Source organism: Aplysia californica, unplaced genomic scaffold (assembly GCF_000002075.1).
Source record: "Aplysia californica isolate F4 #8 unplaced genomic scaffold, AplCal3.0 scaffold00909, whole genome shotgun sequence".
In the NCBI taxonomy this organism is placed as follows: Eukaryota; Metazoa; Mollusca; class Gastropoda; order Aplysiida; family Aplysiidae; genus Aplysia; species Aplysia californica.
Window position 1 is genome coordinate 137136 of NW_004798179.1, and position 1331 is coordinate 138466.

General features: G+C 37.0%; 1 protein-coding gene across 1 annotated transcript in view; it reads right to left on the reverse strand.

The window, feature by feature from the left end:
* LOC101859603 (zinc finger BED domain-containing protein 4-like) overlaps positions 1-298 on the reverse strand; it is a 2445-nt gene extending 2147 nt beyond the window's left edge. Inside the window, exon 1 of the mRNA XM_005110559.1 lies at positions 295-298. Within this exon, the coding sequence (XP_005110616.1) occupies positions 295-298 (4 nt within the window). The remainder of the gene's footprint in view (positions 1-294) is intronic.
* Between the last annotated feature and the right edge of the window lie 1033 nt (positions 299-1331).

The window sequence follows — 1331 nt, forward strand, 5'->3', positions numbered from 1 at the left end:
TCTGACAATGTACTTTGTAGGTATACCTTTTTTTGTCGTTTCTCCTTATATTTTTCCATCTGGAAGCCTTAGAAATAATCAAAGGCGTCAAGCTGCTGTTGTTGTTTTTTTTATATGTTGGCGTTTTACACCCCAATAGAAACAGTTTAGATAATTTGGGCGGCGGGGTTCGACCGTGACTTCCAGGGTCAATACTTCTCGCGCGAATTCATCAAAGTTTGACTGTGACCTTCAAAATCAAACATACTTTTTTAAAGGTCGATACTGTACCAAAATGGCAACTTTTGAGCTGACCCATCCTTGGAGGAAAATCTGACAGGCCCAAAGTCCGTCCGATTAATCCGATTGGCAGTTTGCACTAGGTATAAGCAAAGCCTCAGATGAACAAAGAAATTAAGAAATTACTAGTAAAGAAACCGTGCCTTACTAAAGTAAAAAAAAACCAAAACCCAACAAAACAAAATAGTATTCGTTGTCACGCGTGTGGATTTTTATCGCTAAGCTTATGAGATAGGTCCATAGGACCGTTTTCTTGACATTTTGATTTTTGAGAAGCTTAATCTATTTAAATTTGTGTTTAGTAGGCTAACTCCGTCTTAAACAATATCTTGCTGTCGCTATCTTTTCATAATTACGCAACCTTCTTGCTATCAAACAAAATAGATTAATGTTGGATAATATAATACGTCTTTAGTCGAGCGGAACATTTTAAAAACTTAAAATAAATAAGAACTACTGTTCCAACGATTGATTTTTATTTGTTTCGGAATCTTGGGTGTACATGACTGACCCTGTAAAATGCCCCCCCTCCCCCACCCAAAAAAAACGAAAAAAAAAACGTGTAAAGCCAGATTTTTATCGCTAAGCTTATGAGATAAACACATAGGAACGTTTGCTTGACATTTTGATTTGAGAAGCTTAATCTATTTAAATTTGTGTTTAGTAACTCCGTCTTAAACAATATCTTGCTGTCGCAATCTTGTCATAATTACGCAACCTTCTAATTGCAACCAAACGAAAGAGATCAAGGTTGGATAGTATCATAATACGTCTTCCGACGAGCTGAACTTTTAAAAAACTAAAACTAAATAAAAATTGCACTATTGCAACGATTGATTTGTTTGTTTCGGAATCGTAGGTGTACCTGACTGACCCCATAAAGTGCCCCCCAAATTTCTGTGTAAAGCCTACATTTTTGCCAGTTAAATCTTGTCAACGGGTGCAGTATTTTGGGAGACTGATGCTCACGTTTCATCTCACTTGCCAAGGTGATTGCTATAATTTTGCTTTGTTGTGTCTCCAAGACCCATCTCTCTCTCTCTCTCTCTCTC